Genomic DNA, 15,329 nt, shown 5'->3' with positions numbered 1-15,329 from the left:
TTAATTCATTTACATGAAATACTTTCACTTTTTTTTTCATTTCTTTTTATTTCTTAATTACAGGACATGGAGTGAAGATCACTGTAACAGCAAACAGCACAACCATACCAGCAGGGGGCAGTGTGACACTGACCTGTGATGTGAAACACTCTGCTGACTTAAAATATGAGTGGGTCAGAGAAACCTCATCTGCAGTGAAGTCCACAGAAGCTGTTGGATCAGATAAAGTGATCAGGATCTCTAAAGGAGGAAAATACCAATGCAGAGGATGGAGAACATACCCAACTTCACTCATAGCACAAAGTGATCCAGTCATCATTCAGGAAACTGGTGAGTTTAAACATTTAATCTGAAAGTAATTATGGACCTGTCAAGCATCTAATAAGGGCTAATAAAACTGTTATAATTTTATGATGTAATAATAATAATAATAATAATAATAATAACAATAATAATAATCAGTTAGAAAATAAATGTATGGCTCAGTCATTCCTAAGCATGTTTTTATGTCACTAAAAAAACATTTAATATTATATTTATTTGTATTTGAAAATCATAACTGAACAATGAGTGGGACAGACTTTGTGACTTGTCCTTACAACAGAAAGGTAACAATGAAGGCTGGGAGATGCAGGCTTCACCAGAAGTCTGCATTTAATTTTATTCATACATGTTTAAATGGTAAAAACTGAGACTTAGACATTCTTCTCTGTGGGAGTCTGACCGCCCAGAGCGAGTGAACAGAGATTCTCACCTGCTCGACATCAACCAAGATTTGAACCATTTTAGCACTTTTACTGTGCTTAACCTCTGTAACAGGATCATTACAGGGAGTGCAGAATTATTAGGCAAATGAGTATTTTGTCCACATCATCCTCTTCATGCATGTTGTCTTACTCCAAGCTGTATAGGCTCGAAAGCCTACTACCAATTAAGCATATTAGGTGATGTGCATCTCTGTAATGAGAAGGGGTGTGGTCTAATGACATCAACACCCTATATCAGGTGTGCATAATCATTAGGCAATGTCCTTTCCTTTGGCAAAATGGGTCAAAAGAAGGACTTGACAGGCTCAGAAAAGTCAAAAATAGTGAGATATCTTGCAGAGGGATGCAGCAGTCTCAAAATTGCAAAGCTTCTGAAGCGTGATCATCGAACAATCAAGCGTTTCATTCAAAATAGTCAACAGGGTCGCAAGAAGCGTGTGGAAAAACCAAGGCACAAAATAACTGCCCATGAACTGAGAAAAGTCAAGCGTGCAGCTGCCAAGATGCCATTTGCCACCAGTTTGGCCATATTTCAGAGCTGCAACATCACTGGAGTGCCCAAAAGCACAAGGTGTGCAATACTCAGAGACATGGCCAAGGTAAGAAAGGCTGAAAGACGACCACCACTGAACAAGACATACAAGCTGAAACGTCAAGACTGGGCCAAGAAATATCTCAAGACTGGTTTTTCTAAGGTTTTATGGACTGATGAAATGAGAGTGAGTCTTGATGGGCCAGATGGATGGGCCCGTGGCTGGATTGGTAAAGGGCAGAGAGCTCCAGTCCGACTCAGACGCCAGCAAGGTGGAGGTGGAGTACTGGTTTGGGCTGGTATCATCAAAGATGAGCTTGTGGGGCCTTTTCGGGTTGAGGATGGAGTCAAGCTCAACTCCCAGTCCCACTGCCAGTTTCTGGAAGACACCTTCTTCAAGCAGTGGTACAGGAAGAAGTCTGCATCCTTCAAGAAAGACATGATTTCCATGCAGGACAATGCTCCATCACACGCGTCCAAGTACTCCACAGCGTGGCTGGCAAGAAAGGGTATAAAAGAAGAAAAACTAATGACATGGCCACCTTGTTCACCTGATCTGAACCCCATTGAGAACCTGTGGTCCATCATCAAATGTGAGATTTACAAGGAGGGAAAACAGTACACCTCTCTGAACAGTGTCTGGGAGGCTGTGGTTGCTGCTGCACGCAATGTTGATGGTGAACAGATCAAAACACTGACAGAATCCATGGATGGCAGGCTTTTGAGTGTCCTTGAAAAGAAAGGTGGCTATATTGGTCGCTGATTTGTTTTTGTTTTGTTTTTGAATGTCAGAAATGTATATTTGTGAATGTGGAGATGTTATATTGGTGTCACTGGTAAAAATAAATAATTGAAATGGGTATATATTTGTTTTTTGTTAAGTTGCCTAATAATTATGCACAGTAATAGTCACCTGCACACACAGATATCCCCCTAAAATAGCTCAAACTAAAAACAAACTAAAAACTACTTCCAAAAATATTCAGCTTTGATATTAATGAGTTTTTTGGGTTCATTGAGAACATGGTTGTTGTTCAATAATAAAATTATTCCTCAAAAATACAACTTGCCTAATAATTCTGCACTCCCTGTAGCATAATCTCATCTCTCCCCAGCAGGGCCTCTTTCAAAACTACAGGAAGTGACACGTGTGGGAATGTCACAAAGAAAATTAAAGCTTTCAAATATAAAATAAATAAATAAATAAATAACTAGATACATATGTATGACTTGGGTATAAAAATAATGACAAAACCAAATAACAGAGGATGGATTCTCTGTGAAATATAAATAAATGTCTTCTAATGCACGTCTTACATGTGGATGCAGGTCATAGAAGCCGAACCCAAGAGCAGAAAATGGCCTCAGTTCATTACAGACACATTACCACAGTAATCTTTCTCATTACAAAGTTTTCCTCTCAGGAAGCACTCAGGCGGACGGAAAACAAATATTTTATGTTGAGTCTAATGAATCACATTCTCCAGTCTTCAGTGTTTGGTCCATCCTTCACTGTTGTGTCTAAACAATGCCACAGTTTGATACCTCAGACAAACAGTCTCTAAGTGGCTAAATACAATAATATAAGTAGAGCAAATCCATTTACCCAGAGTCACTGACTGAAAATCTTCAGATCTGTTTAGGTATGATTGATTGTTTTTATGCATTTTTAATGAATCATCTGCATATTTATATAATTTTCCTTCTTTTTCATATTTGCAGATAAACCCAGGGCCACACTGACAGCAGGAACAACAATCATACCAGTAGGGGGCAGTGTGACACTGACCTGCTCTGTGCAGAGCTCTGATGGATGGAAATATGAGTGGTTCAGACGAACTCAAACAACCTCTGAAGGTAAAATCAGAGATCAACAAAACAGAGATATCAGAGTATCTGAAGGAGGAATCTACCGCTGCAGAGGAACAAGAGGAAACCCAGTTTACTACACTGATAGAAGTGATGATGTCACCATTGAGAAAACCAGTGAGTTCAGTCATTTAGTTTGAAATATACATTCACTCATGATTATCAAACACACAATGTGAAGTTTTCTGTGTTGATTTCATGTTTCTGTTTGTATCTCAACTGTTAATATGTGTAAACAGTTTCCAATAAAGTTGTTGTAAAACAACAACCCAACTGGCCTCAGATATTCAGAGGTGAGACGATCACTCTGACATGTGAGGTGCAGGAAGGAGGTGAAACCACTGAGTGGGAGTATGAATGGAGAGGACCCAGCACACCCACACAGTGGACACACAATAATGATGTGACATTCAGAGTTTCTGAGTCCAGCAGTGGAGACTACATGTGTAAGAGTCGACGCAGAGATGACTCATATTCTTCAACAGAGTGGAGTGAAGCCTTCACATTGTCAGCATCAAGTAAGTCATGTTTGTTGTGTGATCTCCATTTGACAAATGTCATCATGGTCAGCACAGGATGAATTCAATGGTCTACAAAGCATGTTACATTGTTAGTCAGATAAAGAGCTGCAGCTGACAGTTTGTCACCACTTTGTGTCATGAACCTTTAGCTGGTATAGAGACGCCAATGCTGACCTGCTGCTCCATCACCCGAGGACAATAATGACACAAATAATCAGAGTTATTAACAACAACAACAAGAACAACAACAAGAACAACAACAATAACAACAACAACAACAACAACAACAATAGCAGCAAATCTACAATTTTATAAGAAAGAATAAGTCATTGTGGCCTCTCATCCTTTAAAACACTGCCATTTGTTAAAATAAAACACACAAACATGACTGGATTTAATACAAAAGTCCTAACGAATAACAAAAGGAACTAGAAATACAAAAGGTGAAACCATGAAAAAACAATAAATAACAGAACCTTAAAGAATCAAAAACATTTCTCGTTTGGCTCTGACGGAGGCGGTCGCATTTTTCTCCCTCCCTTATGTTTCCTGCTTAGCTTCTCATATCTTTTATCTAGTCTCGTCTATCTCTCACCCTCAGAGAGTCTCTCAGTCTTGTTCTCTACAACCTAAAGAATTGTGGATTTGATCAACTGGTTCGTGACAAAATTCTCGATGAGAAGCCTGGGCCCGGGAGAGCAGAGATGATAGATGATGGGCAGGCCTGTGAGTACTCAGACTGTGTTTATTGAACGTAATATGGGCAAGATCTTGACCATCTTCACTCATGCGGCTTTCCCCATGGCATCAGCTGACTGGAACAACAAAAATTCTTCCCTGATAACAAAACTGTTTTTGGAACTCTTTGTCCCTCCTTCAAGGCCACCTGGGTCCACTGGAGACTGCTGAGCTTAACCGGGCATGGTGACACTTTCTCTCAGCTGAACATGAGATACACACACACACACACACACACACACACACATTTTTTTTTCTTGTTCTCTGGCTCTTGACGAAGGCGGTCGCACTTTCTCCCTCTCTCTTCCCTTATCTTTCCTCCTTGGCTTTCTCATGTCTCTGTCTATTCTCTCCCTCTACCCTGGAAGAGTCTCACAGTCTGTTCTCTAAAACCTAAAAGAGGAACTATGGATTTGATCAACTGGTCCCTGAATGCAATTGACACCCTCTTCTCGACGAGAAGCCTGGGTTCCAGAGAGCCCATTGAAGACATCTATCTTTTTGGAACCATGATAACAGCCTTCTTGCTGATCGGCGCTGGCTTGGCCCTGGCTTGGCCCTGGCTTGGCCCTGGCTTGGCCCTGGCTTGGCCCTGGCTTGGCCCTGGCTTGGCCCTGGCTTGGCCCTGGCTTGGCCCTGGCTTGGCCCTGGCTTGGCCCTGGCTTATCGAAGAATAAAGAAAGCGGGGACAGCTGTTCAAATCCCCACAAGGCTTCCCGCTAGGTTGATTGGAATGATGGAGCGAGAATGGGCTCATTAGACGCAGCACGGATGACATCTTGGAGAAGCTTGCAGCTGCTGTGAGTGCTGAGACTCTGACAACATCTGACAACATCTTGGAGAGGCTCACAGCTGTCGTGAACACTTATGCTCTATGAGCAAACTGGATAACATCTCGGTGTAGCTTGATAACATCGTGGAGAGGCTCACGGCTCTCCAACGAGAATGGTGAGGAACCAGTGATGGACATTAGATTGACTGTAAAGTTGACATGCAGTGGTTCATACTAAAGCAAGAACACCACCATTATTTCATGCTGCTACCACATCGGTCCCAGCTGTGGTCTCAAGGCTGGAGCTGAACATAACAAACAATTTCTCCCCTGATGACAAACTGTGTTTAGACTCTTTGTTCCAAACACCCTCATACGCTTATCTCCAAGGCCGAGTCAGATGACGGGTCTGGGCCCAGCGCTGGATGAATAGCTGCAAGGATGGCTGTGTCTGCATCGGCTTACTTCTCACTCCTTACCCACCCCTGTTGCTTGTCACGTGCTTCATGATGTCGTGATGTGGACATTTATGTGCTCTTTGTGCAGAGGAGGTTTTTTTGTTTTCTGTCCCCCCATAGGAGCCCAGCATGAGTAGAGGTCTCTTTTTTCCCCTCCTCGACTTGCCCATTGTGTTGTACATTTCAGTGTTTTTCCATAATGCTGTCCATTTCACTGCAGGGCAACTTGCATGTGACAAATAAAGGCTTTCTTGATTCTTGATTGTTGACATATGCGTGTAACTGACACAGACACACACAGACTGCTCTCCTAGTGGAACGCAGTCTGAGTCGAGTCCTTTTTTTCTCCTTCTGTCTCCAATATTGTATATTTTCATTGCCTTTCTTAAATGCTACCTATTCTGACCTGCAATGTGATGTTTGTATAATATATGTAAGGTGGGAAGGGTCCATTTTCACTGCAGGCAACTGGAAGTGACAAATATGGGCTTCATTCATTTGTTCATTCATAAACACGGAGTCACCAGACCATGACAATTTTCTTTTTAAATACTGCAAAGAAAGTATAAAACTTTCACAGTGTTGATAAAAATGAGTTTAAAGTTTATTTTATCTTGTCATCAAGATTTGGTCATGTTCACCATTTCCATCTAGATTTTAAAATTATTTAGATTCAGTCATTTATTTGTTTGTTCTTTTTCTAAACTGAACTGCAGATAAACCAAAGGCCAAACTGAGAGCTGATAACACAGCTGTTCCAGTAGGGGGCAGTGTGACCCTGACCTGCTCTGTGAACTCATCATCATCATCTGGATGGAAATACTACTGGTACAGAGATGAGAAATCCTCTGAAGCCCTGACCACACAAGATGCAGTTTTCCACTCAAATGGACAAATCAGTGTCTCACAGGAAGGACTCTACAGGTGCAGAGGAGGAAGAGGAAACCCAGTTTACTACACAGAGGACAGCCAAGAAGTTCAGATTAACACAGCTGGTGAGTTTGTATTCAGCAACAATGTTGAATAGATTGATGATTGAGGATTACTATGAAGGTCAAACAGGATTATATCTCATGGTAATCTCTTTGGAATTGTAATAATGTTCTTATTGGAAATGGTTGAACATGAATAGTCATGTAAAATGTGGAGTCTAGAGAATCAGTGTCAGGAATGTGATCCAAGGAGGGGAGACTAGGTGGGATTATGAATGTGAAACAATCATTTTCAGCAAATCTCCAAATCAACATAAATTCACAATTAGTTCTGTAACAACTCTACAAGTAACACAACAAGTAGTGTAGAACAGGAGTCACAACATCAAACCACAGAGCAGAGTCATGCTGACAGTTTCTGACAGGAAACAGAAAATCTCAATGTAAACATCAGTTTTTGTTTCTTTATATTAAGATTTCAGATCCAAAATCTGACATTTTCTAGTTTCAGGTTTTGGATGTGAAAGAAGTTCATTTATCGTTCCGTTCATCATCGGACTTGTTAGTGGAATTATTGTCGTGCTGCTGCTGATGTGTTGCTATAAACAGATAAAGGGTGAGAGACTTTCTGTTTGAAAATTTACAAGAAAAATATTTTTTTTAATGCTGTGACACTTTTAAACAAACTGATGTAATAATCTTTGTGCTTTTTACAGAACCCTGTTGTAACAGGTTGGTGCAGCAGTTTAGTTTCATTTATATAACTTCAAATGAAACTAACTTTGAATTATTCCTCATTAAATTTTCATTATTTGTTTCAGTCTCACTCAGTCTCAGAGCACCAATCAAAGCCCTGCTTCACAACAAACAGCCAACCAGAATGAAGCTCAGGTGTACTCCTCTCTTCTTCATGGTGAGACCAGAAATTATTACTTTTCTCTTTAATACAGTTTTCAACACTCAGTTTTCCAGCAAACAGTGACAAAAACAAAAAGAAATAATATTTTTCTTCCTTCTTTCTTATTTTCAATGACTTGTAGGTGATCTTTCAGTCTATGAATCAATCAGAGGCTCTGGAAACACTGGAAGTGGTACAAACAGTATAAACTTTGATAATAGCAGAGCTGTAAGAAATGTAAATATTTATTCTGACTGATCAAACTTCATTATTTCAGCAGATGAATACAACAACGTCACATCTGGATTTCAACTTGAAGGTCTTGATAAGAGGAGTGAGTACAAGAAACATGAAATGTAATAATTGGTCGAATGTTTTTGTAACTTGTGTAATTTTAGAGGAAGACAGTCTCCATGTTATTAAACACAATAATCCATCATCACTACAGGCAGACATGATGGCACAGAGGAGAGCTCTGACTACAATAATGTGAATCCTGAATCAGCCTCAGGTACAAATGTGAACTCTACACACACTGAATCATTAGTAATCCGATTACATGTGCAGTTAAATGTGTGACATCATTGCTAAAGTTTGTGGAGCTGATGAGCTGAATCACTTTTTATACGATTGGCTTTAGTTGTGTTCTGCTGCTGTTGTGATGTCTGAATAAAATAGATGAGATCAGTTCTGTGTGATTAAAGCATGAACGTGTCAGAAAGCATCATCACATCTTTGGCAACATTATTTCTTTGTTTTTCACTTTCAAACTCGTATTTGTTCTGATTTTGTTTCAGGTCCATAAAAAGATTATTTCAACAAAACTCAAGACTCACGAACAACGTCAACAACGTCAGTGTAAACAATGACATGCTCTTGGTTTAATATCAACACTGGAAGACTGATTATATGGTTCATCTTTGTATTAAAATCCTATTGTGTTTATTTCTGTTGTAATAAGTGGAGGGTGGATGGTGTGGGACATTGTTTCCATCAAGACACAATTTCATGATTTGGTTCTGTGAGTTTGTTTCAGTCTCTTTGTTTTATTTCTATAAGATGTTCACTCACTTCCTGCTGAATTTTACATGTTATCTTTAAAGTGTAAGAATAGATTATTTTAGTATTAGGGATTTAGTTGTATTAACGATAGTAAAGCATTATATCCGTTATTCATTTAAGTAGGCCATAGGTCAAGCTGCTAAACACTCACACATAGAGCAGACACACAGAATTGGGAGAATAAGTCAGAGGTGAGAAGCAGAGGCGACAGAAAGGAGAACACAGTGTGCGAAGAAATGGGCAGCAAGGACACGAGAAAGGGAGACAGCAGATAGAGAGACATTAGCAGGCGCCTAGTTTTGAGAAGACAAAGGTTGTTGACCTCTGTGTGCTGTTGGGACTGCCCCAGCAGATTTTGATGATTGATGCTGAACTGTGAAAATCCCCATGTACATGTAAAAAAATTAGTTGATTATTTGTTCTGAGAAAAAACAGGAATGAAATATTACACTGTCTTATGATGCATTATAGTGCTGATTTATAAGAAAACAAAAACTTATTGTCAATGTTCAGATTTTACAATGTTATTCATGTCATCACTGAGGCCATGACAGAGAACATTTTGTGTGTGATCAAATAGTTTTCTGTAGGTGATGTTTGTGTCTTTTATGCTGTTTACAGTTTGATGTGTGTAAAATAATTGTGGTGCTTTTAAAAATAATCAAATAATATCACGACAAAACGACTTTGTTCTTCTGAGTGACCCATGATGCTTATATGTGGATAAAAATGTCTTTTCTAACTGTCTGCTATATCCCATTTATTAATCAGCTGAAAATGACTCATGATTTCTGCCTGAGCCCCCAGAAAAGAGGAAAAGCAGCCTGTGGTTGAAGAGAAAAAGTAAATGACTTGTTTTAGCAAACAGGCAACAAGAAATGCAGACAATAACAGCACAGTGTTGTTCTCTTGACAGCTACATGCTGATATTGTCAGATATAAATATAAAGTATTTCCTTAGTTGAAGGGATACAAAATTGTCAGGTGTGCCCCTGTAGCACTGCACTTGTTCTCTGTGTGGACTGCACATTTTATATGATCTACCTGTACTAGGAAAAATACCACACTGTGACAACTGATGAAAACTCTTATTTAGAAAAAATGTCAGACAAAAATACAGTGCCGAACGGTACAGACAGAAAACAGCAGATATCATTGTTCAAAGGTCCTTTAAAAGACCCTTTACCAGGTATCATAATCTTGTCTGTAAAAGTGTCAGAAATCATACTGTAAGTGACAGCTTTTTCGAGACTGATGAAAATGTCCGGGTTTTTCTATAGGCCTACAGGTGTGACATCACACATATGGGTCATATGTGTGATGTCACACGCCGAGCTGGTGCTTTGTGAGTGGTTGTTCTGCCTCACAGATGGAACAGATGATCTTTAAAAGATGCCAAAGCGCAAGTGCAGCGTTTCAGACGAACTGCAAAAGAAATTTCCCTCGTACCATCGCGGTACTGGTAATTTTTCTTATACAGATAAGGCCTTCTTTCTGTACCATTTTTTAATTCCAGAGGTTTTTAAGTTATTTTTTGTTTTGCACTTCTTGCCTAAAAGCCTATATCACATTTTTTATTTCACCATTCATTAATCGCACAGAGAAGGCATCGTTTAAATATGTTAAAATTTTCTTTAAACAAACAGTATTAAGAAAATTCTTCATGACTGGGCGAAGTGTTTTGGAAATCAAACTATGCTTACACTATTGTGATTGTACCGTAATACACCAAATATCCCTGTAAATCTCAGCTTCTCTTCTTTTCTAAACCGCATTCTCCGCTGGTGGGCCCATGGTAAATAAGGGTAAGTGTCAGTGTGGACATACAGATATAGTTCCTCTCCCATATTTCTCATGTCAGACTCTGAACACAGCTTCCAAGTACAATCACTGGACTGTGTTTACAGCTGGTGGCCAATAGAGGGAGACATTAATCCATTTATAATTTATTGTATCTGTCATAGTCTCCCAGTCCTCCTGGTCAACCAACACATTCTTTTTCCTTACGAGTGTAATGAACTCGATACTTTACTTTCTGTTTCTTTCCTGTACGCACTGCTGCAGTTTCATCTAAGAAGCAACCTGGCTGTCTTAAAGGTGATGAAAATTCATTCAGAATTAGCAACACTGATGATGGTAATTATTAAAAAATATTGGTACTGGTATCAGTATCAGCGATATAGGCCTGGTCTTTACTTGGTATTAGATTGATACCAAAGCTTGCAGTATTGCACACGACTAATAAGTAGTGATATTAAATTCATTAAACTGATATAATTTCAGCACCATGGACAGCACACAAGGATTTCACTGCATGAGCTGTGCTCTCTAACACGTGACTGTTTGTAGGGGTGGACAAATTTAGCTGCATGCACACATAGCTCTCTCTGTGATAGGTTAATAATTTTAATTAACAAATATATGTATATTGATTATTGGCTGAAAGTGATTAAAATTTTTAATATTGTGACACAGTGGGTCTGCACTCTGGAAGGGAGGGGAACATCCGAAGAGGCATACGCCTGCTGAATGGCCTCCACAACCCTGTGGGACAATCGAGACTTAGACAAGGGTCTGACCAGAATTCCATAGTGGAAGCTCACAAACGGCTGGTCTGACTTCCTGAACGGCCGGATAAGCAAGAAGTTCTGTGCCAAAGCTCAGAGATGGCACAGGGCAACCTGGCTCCCAGCTGCCTCCTTGTGCAGGTCCCCTGTGAGGAATATTCATAACTCCACTGACTTGGACAGGTGAAATTCAGATGGGGTCGTCAGCAGCAACCCAGAGTAAGGCCGGAGGATAACCCCTGTGTCACCTTCATCATTGCCTTTGGACCGACAGAGTGTGCAGCTCACAAAGAATCATGTTAACTGTGGTCTGGTGGGGGTCCAGCTGGTGGGCCGCACACCAGGAGGCAAACAGCCCCCGAAGGAAGCAGTAGGCAGTCCTGGTGGATGGCAGAGAGTTAATCCCATACAGCTTATGACAAAATTTGATCCGAAGTGATTGATGGCCCTAATCACGACCTTTTGACCTCCCGCCCCTCCCCCCCGGAAGCGTGTAATGAGCGTGACGAATCGCATCCGGAGAAGGGGGGTGGGAAACCCCCCGCGTGACGAATCGCATCCTGAGAAAGGGGGGTGAACCCCGGAAGCGCGCCATCTGTTGCTAACCGTGTCGAATTACACCCTGAGAAGGGGGGTGAACCCCGGAAGAGCGTCATCTGTTGTTGGGGAAAAAAAAGTTTTTAGAGGGGGGGGGGGGAACCTCCGGAAGCGCGTCATCTGTTGTTGGGAAAAAAAGTTTTTAGTGGGAGGGGGAAACCTCCGGAAGCGCGCCATCTGTTGGAGGGGAATAAAAAAGCAGAGAGGTGGACCCCGTCACAATTTCTAAGTCACACACACAAGATGGATTTCCTTCTGCAGCCCCGCAGCGTTCCTGTGTCCGATGAGATCTGCTCTCCCAAAGAAGAAGGCTTTGAATATGACATATTCAATCTCGATCCGGACCTTATAACCCTACCGGAAATACTCCGGAAGTGTCTAGTCATTTTCAGACCTGTTGCGTCATGTTCCCTAAGCACAGCGGTGATGCAGCAGATGATTCTGTGATGTATAGAGAGACAGAGCGGATGTAATTTTACTTTCTTAAGCTGCACCGGCGTTTGTAATGGGAATAAAGAGTGACTTCCTGTAGAGATTTCAATAGTGTTTTATTTTCCTATAATACAGACGCTGTAAAAAAACCTTTAAGATACACCATAGCTTGTGATGAAAAGAAGAACTTTCTATCCGCTTGTAACCTACAGGCTGCCTATGTGTAAAAAACTACTTTTCCTTTTGAGAGATTGAAAAACAAACCAGCGACAGGCGATCTTGTTTCACACACACACACACACACACACACACACACACACACACACACACACACACACACACACACACCCCGCGGGCCAAGGAGGAGTTTTTTTCTTCAATACTTTAACAATACGTTTTCTCAATAGATAGAAAATGATGACGCTGAGGAGTCAACATCCGATATTATCATTGCTTGTAACCCGGTTTCTTACATCTCCCCATAAAACAAGTCTTAGCGGGGAAAAAAGCTCATATTCGAATAAGTTTATTAAAGCACCCCCCTCTGTGGGAAAGAGTCAACCATGAGGCGAGTTTTGTCAACAGCAATTGTCCATTTGGTAAAACAAATATCCGTCTCAAAGTCATATTTTACCGTTGCAGAATGTGGAAAACAGACGGCGTTCGCAAGAAGGCAATCAAAAAACAAAAAACAAAAAAACAACCCTCTCTAACTATTGGTATTGTCAAGAGAAAGATGCGAAAAACAGATGCTTCGCTAGACTAGGATAAAATGAGAGAAGAAACGGGAGGGGAGTCGATATCTGCTCAGCCCCTACTGTGACAGTTCTACCAATCGCGAGGAAGAATCCGTGAATATTATGTCAGCATTCCGTTCAAACAACGCCGCCGATCACACACACACACACACACACACACACACACACACACACACACACACACACACACACACACACACACACACCGCGGGTCAAGGAGGAGTGAGACGGCAGAATAGTTTTTTTCTTCATTACTTTTACAATGGGATTTCTCAATAGATAGAAAATGATGACGCTGAGGAGTCAACATCCGATATTATCATTGCTTGTAACCCGGTAAATAATTTCGTACATCTCCCCATAAAACAAGTCTTAGTGGAAAAAAGCTCATATTCGAATAAGTTTATTCCCCTCTGTGGGAAAGAGTTTTTTTCTCAGAGTCAACCATGAGGCGAGTTTTGTCAACAGCAAGAACAACTGTTGCCCATAAAGTAAAACAAATATCCGCCTCTAAGTCGTATTTTACCGTTGCAGAATGTGGAAAACAGACAGCCCTCACAGGAGGCACCATAGTTAAAATATTTAAATTTCAACTAAATTTGTAGTAATGATCGGATTTCCTCACTTATCTACACCACACTCCTTGTCCTTGATTTCTTATCGTTCCTCTGTCCCTTAATAGAAACCACATATATAGAAACTATCCTCCCTTTCAGTTGTCTTTTGCACTTCCATATCGCAAAGCAGTTACTGTAGGTTATTTTCTGCTTATGCATTAATGTAATTAATTAACTTATTTATCCTTAAGTAAGGTAATGACTTGAGTTCTAATGCTTTTTGTCTCTTGAGTTAGCTGTCAATGTGGGATTTTTTTCCCCCTTTTGTCCAGTTAAAGCTGCCTTTCATTTTTCAACACAGCTTAAACTCTAATAGGTAAGCTTTCTTGTAATTTCTTAGTTCTGCAGGCTTCTTGAAAGACATCCGAGACTCTTCTTTGGATGCTGGCTGCCTTTTGTTTTGTTTTCTGTCAAGATGATCCCACACTGCTTCGATTATCTTGAGGTTCGAACCCTGGAGAGATCAATCCATGACTGATGCGTTGTTTCATCCAGGCATACTTTGACTACATTGGCAGTATGTTTGCGATCATTGTCGTACTGAAAAATGAAGTTGAAGCCAATCAGACACTACGTGGTATTACATGGTCGATCAAAATCTGGTGGAACTTTTCTACATTCATAATTTGATTAATTTGGATAAGAGCTCCAACAACACTGGCTGAAATCCAGCCTCAAAGCACGGTAGAGTATCCACGCTGTGTTAAAGACAGCTATAGACATTCACTGTTGTATCTCTCTTCGGACCTCTTCCATGCATATTTCAAATTTGGATTCATTACTCCATAAGACATATTACAGCTGATTTCTTTTTCCAGCCAATTTCTTGTGTAATTTGGCACACCTCAGCCTTATTTTTCTCTGTTCTCCTTCCTTAAGAATGGCTTATTAACAGCCACCCTTCCAACTCAGATAACTTTTGATGAGGTTTCATGAAATGTTTACAGCACTTGAGTTACTCGCCACGGCCATCCTAAATGCTAAAAACACTAAACTTTAATTCTAAATTACATAATTAACGTTAACCAGAAAAAACAAGCCAAAGTCGAAATGTTGCTGAGCTGACCTGTGGTATGCTATGTCTTCTAAAGCATGTATAATGTAAACAGAACTGGTCTTTGCACAGAAGCCTGTGGAGCTTCATAATTAACCTCAGTGTGTGAAGAGGACTCTCCATTTAATAATAGCTGTAATAAAATGTTCTGGCCGACGGTGTTAAACGCTGCACTTGGGTCTAGCAGGGAAGATTTCAACTTTTCAATACGAATGAAGGCTGCAAACTGATTAGATTAATGTCTGATGATCTTTTCCGTGCTTCTTCAAGTTTGTAACACCAAACATATTAAAGGATGATGTAAGGCTCACAGGAAGAGTTTAATTAGACACACATTTACTATTTTTCTTTATACTCTTTCTTTCTTGACATGTTTAATATGCTTACTATCAGAGGAGAAAATGACCCTTGTGTAGTTTAAAAACTTTTTATTTAATCAAACTGTAATGTTGTTGAACTCTGACGGACGTGTCTTTTAATCTTGTCAACAAATCCTTAATCATCTAAATCTGCCATTTATCATCTTGTAAAATGTTCCCTCTGCTTCTGTTGCACATCTCCCCCGACACTCTCTGCTTCACCTGTCCTGTGCAGGTGGTCCAACCCCTGCCTGCCTCCTTAAACTGGGGTGTTTAAATCTCTTTACCTCTGTTGTGAACTTCACACAAAGTTTGTGGTAACAAAATCAAACTGACGAGGATCTCGTTTGAAAAACACACACACTCACGAGACAAAATAAAAACAGACTGCTCAAA

The 15,329-nt window shown here is 40.3% G+C and overlaps 2 protein-coding genes across 2 annotated transcripts in view; both read left to right on the top strand.

Moving 5' to 3' along the window:
• Positions 1 to 15,329, top strand: part of LOC147335394 (basement membrane-specific heparan sulfate proteoglycan core protein-like) — a 53,506-nt gene that overhangs the window by 19,464 nt on the left and 18,713 nt on the right. Inside the window, exons 11-14 of the mRNA XM_086286061.1 lie at positions 3,022 to 3,285; positions 3,408 to 3,686; positions 6,374 to 6,656; positions 7,120 to 7,178. Coding sequence (XP_086142187.1) covers positions 3,022 to 3,285; positions 3,408 to 3,686; positions 6,374 to 6,656; positions 7,120 to 7,178 — 885 coding nt within the window. The remainder of the gene's footprint in view (positions 1 to 3,021; positions 3,286 to 3,407; positions 3,687 to 6,373; positions 6,657 to 7,119; positions 7,179 to 15,329) is intronic.
• LOC147335396 (uncharacterized) lies at positions 232 to 8,066 on the top strand. Its single transcript, XM_086278687.1, has 7 exons — positions 232 to 330; positions 7,095 to 7,205; positions 7,306 to 7,321; positions 7,411 to 7,502; positions 7,630 to 7,680; positions 7,765 to 7,821; positions 7,936 to 8,066. Exons 2-7 carry the CDS (start codon positions 7,181 to 7,183, stop codon positions 8,064 to 8,066), a joined length of 372 nt encoding a protein of 123 aa, XP_086134813.1. The 5' UTR covers positions 232 to 330; positions 7,095 to 7,180.

This window comes from Aulonocara sp. 'chitande type north' Nkhata Bay, linkage group LG3 (genome assembly GCF_057382095.1).
Source record: "Aulonocara sp. 'chitande type north' Nkhata Bay isolate Kocher_YH1m ecotype deep benthic linkage group LG3, A_spYH_male_GT1.1, whole genome shotgun sequence".
Classification (NCBI taxonomy): domain Eukaryota; kingdom Metazoa; phylum Chordata; class Actinopteri; order Cichliformes; family Cichlidae; genus Aulonocara; species Aulonocara sp. 'chitande type north' Nkhata Bay.
The sequence above is the reverse complement of the archived record's forward strand: the minus strand, read 5'-3'. Positions and strand labels throughout refer to the sequence as shown.

Excerpts from the sequence above, each read along its gene's own strand:
- LOC147335396 (XM_086278687.1), top strand. The coding sequence starts at position 7,181 with ATGTGTTGCTATAAACAGATAAAGG. Across the intron at positions 7,681-7,764 it reads CTCTGGAAACACTGGAAGTG|CAGATGAATACAACAACGTC; the intron begins GTACAAACAGTA and ends TCATTATTTCAG. Across the intron at positions 7,822-7,935 it reads TGAAGGTCTTGATAAGAGGA|GCAGACATGATGGCACAGAG; the intron begins GTGAGTACAAGA and ends TCATCACTACAG.